This window comes from Haematobia irritans, chromosome 2 (assembly GCF_050003625.1).
Source record: "Haematobia irritans isolate KBUSLIRL chromosome 2, ASM5000362v1, whole genome shotgun sequence".
Classification (NCBI taxonomy): Eukaryota; Metazoa; Arthropoda; class Insecta; order Diptera; family Muscidae; genus Haematobia; species Haematobia irritans.
In genome coordinates this window covers 139,078,918-139,083,614 of record NC_134398.1, presented here as the reverse complement: position 1 = coordinate 139,083,614, position 4,697 = coordinate 139,078,918, and the positions used below count along the sequence as shown (strand labels likewise).

Genomic DNA, 4,697 nt, shown 5'->3' with positions numbered 1-4,697 from the left:
ATATATATATATATATATATATATATATATATATATATATATATATATATATATATATATATATATATATATATATATATATATATATATATATATATATATATATATATATATATATATATATATCTTTCGTCCGATTTAAATTTGATATAAATTTTTATACTAAAAGGTGGGTCTATGACCACTTTTTCTTGGCGTTACATACAAATGCACAAACTTATTATACCCTGTACCACAGTAGTGGTGAAGGGTTTAAAGACCGATTTAATACGTATATAATTCAGTTTGACAAAACTTTCTATAGAAATGAAATTTTGACCAAATTTTCTACAGAAACAAAATTTTAACAAAATTTTCTATAGAAATAAAATGTTTAGAAAATTTTTTATAGAAATAAAATGTTTAGAAAATTTTCTATAGAAATAAAATTTTGATAAAATTTACTATTGAAATAAAATCTTGACAAAATTTTCTATAGAAATAAAGTTTTGAGAAAATTTTCTATAGAAATGAAATTTTAACAAAATTTTCTATAGAAATAAAATTTTAACAAAATTTTCTGTAGAAATAAAATTTAGTAGATTATTTTTGGCTCGATTATGATTATGAACCATGATTATGAACCGATATGAACCACTTTTTGTGTGATTGGGGATCGGCTATATATAACTATAGACCGATATGGACCAATTTTGGTATGGTCGTTAGCGGCCTTATACTAACACCACGTTGCAAATATCAACCGGATGAATTTTGCTCCTCCAAGAGGCTTCGGAGATCAAATTTGGGAACGGTTTATGGGGGCTTTATATAATTATGGACCGATATGGACCAATTCTTGCGTGTTTGTTGGAGACCACATTCTATAGAATATGATTAAAATATTATCCAGTCAGCATAGTGGTCTCCACATATGTCATATTAACGCTCAGAGCCTGTATAGGAAAATGGACGAGTTCAGACATATCTTCGAGGGATCCCCAGTTGATATAGTCTGCATATCCGAGACCTGGTTTGATGACTCAATTACCGATATGATGGTGTCGGTGAAGGGTTATGAGATTTTTAGAGTAGATCGTAAAGGTTTTGCAGGAGGAGTAGCTATTTACGTGAAGAAGGGTTTAAACTGCAAGCCCAGGTTTACTTCCGACGGCATCGAATCAATAGAGTACATTTTCTTGGAGTTTTGCTCTCTCGATCGGACAGTTCTTATTGGGAGTGTATACCGACCCAGAAGTAATATCGATATGGACCCTTTCATGAGGCAAGTGGAAATCTTTTCAACACAATTCGATGAAATTGTGATAGCAAGTGACTTTAACAGCAATCTTCTTGCGAACCAACAATTAGTAGGAGATATGAGAGCTCTTGGTCTATACGTGATAAATACTGACACTCCGACACATTTCACGCAATTTGCTAACACTTTACTGGATCTCTTCGTAGTGTCTACAGAAGACAATATTCTCCACTATGATCAACTATCGGTACCTTGCTTCTCGAAGCATGATTTGATCTTTTTGACCTATATATATATATATATATATATATATATATATATATATATATATATATATATATATATATATATATATATATATATATATATATATATATATATATATATCTTTCGTCCGATTTAAATTTGATATAAATTTTTATACTAAAAGGTGGGTCTATGACCACTTTTTCTTGGCGTTACATACAAATGCACAAACTTATTATACCCTGTACCACAGTAGTGGTGAAGGGTTTAAAGACCGATTTAATACGTATATAATTCAGTTTGACAAAACTTTCTATAGAAATGAAATTTTGACCAAATTTTCTACAGAAACAAAATTTTAACAAAATTTTCTATAGAAATAAAATGTTTAGAAAATTTTTTATAGAAATAAAATGTTTAGAAAATTTTCTATAGAAATAAAATTTTGATAAAATTTACTATTGAAATAAAATCTTGACAAAATTTTCTATAGAAATAAAGTTTTGAGAAAATTTTCTATAGAAATGAAATTTTAACAAAATTTTCTATAGAAATAAAATTTTAACAAAATTTTCTGTAGAAATAAAATTTAGTAGATTATTTTTGGCTCGATTATGATTATGAACCATGATTATGAACCGATATGAACCACTTTTTGTGTGATTGGGGATCGGCTATATATAACTATAGACCGATATGGACCAATTTTGGTATGGTCGTTAGCGGCCTTATACTAACACCACGTTGCAAATATCAACCGGATGAATTTTGCTCCTCCAAGAGGCTTCGGAGATCAAATTTGGGAACGGTTTATGGGGGCTTTATATAATTATGGACCGATATGGACCAATTCTTGCGTGTTTGTTGGAGACCACATTCTATAGAATATGATTAAAATATTATCCAGTCAGCATAGTGGTCTCCACATATGTCATATTAACGCTCAGAGCCTGTATAGGAAAATGGACGAGTTCAGACATATCTTCGAGGGATCCCCAGTTGATATAGTCTGCATATCCGAGACCTGGTTTGATGACTCAATTACCGATATGATGGTGTCGGTGAAGGGTTATGAGATTTTTAGAGTAGATCGTAAAGGTTTTGCAGGAGGAGTAGCTATTTACGTGAAGAAGGGTTTAAACTGCAAGCCCAGGTTTACTTCCGACGGCATCGAATCAATAGAGTACATTTTCTTGGAGTTTTGCTCTCTCGATCGGACAGTTCTTATTGGGAGTGTATACCGACCCAGAAGTAATATCGATATGGACCCTTTCATGAGGCAAGTGGAAATCTTTTCAACACAATTCGATGAAATTGTGATAGCAAGTGACTTTAACAGCAATCTTCTTGCGAACCAACAATTAGTAGGAGATATGAGAGCTCTTGGTCTATACGTGATAAATACTGACACTCCGACACATTTCACGCAATTTGCTAACACTTTACTGGATCTCTTCGTAGTGTCTACAGAAGACAATATTCTCCACTATGATCAACTATCGGTACCTTGCTTCTCGAAGCATGATTTGATCTTTTTGACCTATAGAATATGTGTTCCATTTGGAACTGACACTTATTCTTACAGGGATTTTAGGAACATTGACTACTCAGCTCTGAGGCAAAAATTTTTTCTTATAGATTGGTCATCTATATACCGCATCGATTCCCCAGATGATCAGTTAGCATTTTTGGAGGATAATGTAACATCGCTCTTTGACATGACCGTACCGATGATTACCAGGACAGTAAGGAGGAAAGGTAATGACTGGTTCACTTCTCGTATCAGGGAACTGATCGATCAAAGGGATTTGAGGTTCGCCCAGTGGAAAATCCTCAAGACTACAGAAGCCCACGACGAGTTTCGTGCTGCTCGTAGGGCGCCAGGATAATACCCATACCGAAGAAGAACTCCGAGTATAGACCAATTGCTATTCTGCCATTTTTATCGAAAGTGTTCGAACACCTACTGCATAGACAAATCACATCACACGTTAGCCGCAATGATCTTCTATCAGATCGACAATCTGGTTTCAGAGCTCATCATAGCTGTACTTCAGCGTTGACGGATGTGGCTGAGGACATAAGAGAGAGTATAGACAATGGTGATATCGCACTACTTGCCCTGCTGGATCACTCGAAAGCTTTCGACACGGTTAATCATCATGTCCTGCAACAGAAACTGTCAGTATTTATGCACTTCTCGGTGTTCTCTTCAAGCCTAATAGCATCATATCTCAGTGGCAAATCGCAATATGTTCAGGTTGGTCGGAATAGATCTGTGGCACTGCCAGTTTTACAAGGTGTTCCACAAGGTTCTATCTTAGGACCATTACTATTTTCTGTCTATGCGAATGACTTACCGGATGTCTTAACTCATTCCAAATCTCGGATGTATGCGGATGATCTTCAAATCTACCTAAGCAGTAGCCCAGAGGAGTTTGATAGATGTGTAGAGAGATTTAATGAGGATTTGCGAGGGGTAAACTTATGGGCGCAGAGAAACGGCTTGTCCCTCAATGCGACGAAATCCAAGTGTCTGGTAATCCAAAAGCGTGTTAATCGCCTGTCACTAACTCCCCTCGTTCATATAAATGATGAACCTATTGAGATTGTCAGAAAGTATAGGAATCTTGGCATCATGTTTAATGATTCTTTAACGTGGTCAGACCATATAACCATGATCTGTGGCAGGACATTTGCCACTCTTAGAACTCTTTGGAAGACACAGAGATATCTACCACTGAGAATCAAACTGCTCTTGGCGAAGACCTACTTAATTCCGGTATTGACGTATGGGTGCGAAATCTTTTCTAGTTGTGATGCTAGGAGCAAACGGAAATTGAATGTCTCCTTTAATGCAATTATAAGATACGTTTTCGGCATCAACAGGTATGCCCATCTGACTCCGGGGGGTCCATTTTGAGAACTACCTGAAAATTCGTGTCTTAGTATTTCTACATAGGATTATTATAGACAAGGAACCTGATCATCTATTTAATAGATTACGATTTAGTGCATCAGGTAGAACTGATAATTTAATCCAACTACGCCACAGATATGTTGTATCGGAGTGGCAATTCTTCATCCATGCGATTCGTCTCTGGAACATGTTACCACTAAATATAAAGACAATTACAAGCAGAGCACAATTCAAAAGCAAACTTTTTATATATTTTCTTTAATATTGACATGTTCCACAATAATAAGTAAA

The 4,697-nt window shown here is 34.8% G+C and overlaps 1 protein-coding gene across 1 annotated transcript; it reads left to right on the top strand.

Annotated features, from left to right (window-relative positions):
* Positions 1 to 947: 947 nt before the first annotated feature.
* LOC142225087 (uncharacterized) lies at positions 948 to 4,300 on the top strand. Its single transcript, XM_075294860.1, has 4 exons — positions 948 to 1,487; positions 2,434 to 3,358; positions 3,439 to 4,097; positions 4,196 to 4,300. The coding sequence occupies exons 1-4, from the start codon at positions 948 to 950 to the stop codon at positions 4,298 to 4,300; spliced, it is 2,229 nt and encodes a 742-aa protein (XP_075150975.1).
* Positions 4,301 to 4,697: the final 397 nt, after the last annotated feature.

What these genes read in the sequence shown, in the direction of transcription:
- LOC142225087 (XM_075294860.1), top strand. Translation starts at nt 948, where the DNA reads ATGGACGAGTTCAGACATATCTTCGAGGGATCCCCAGTTGATATAGTC. An exon ending in CGACGAGTTTCGTGCTGCTC is followed by an intron (nt 3,359 to 3,438) that starts GTAGGGCGCCAG and finishes TTTTATCGAAAG; the next exon opens with TGTTCGAACACCTACTGCAT. An exon ending in ATGATGAACCTATTGAGATT is followed by an intron (nt 4,098 to 4,195) that starts GTCAGAAAGTAT and finishes TGCCACTCTTAG; the next exon opens with AACTCTTTGGAAGACACAGA.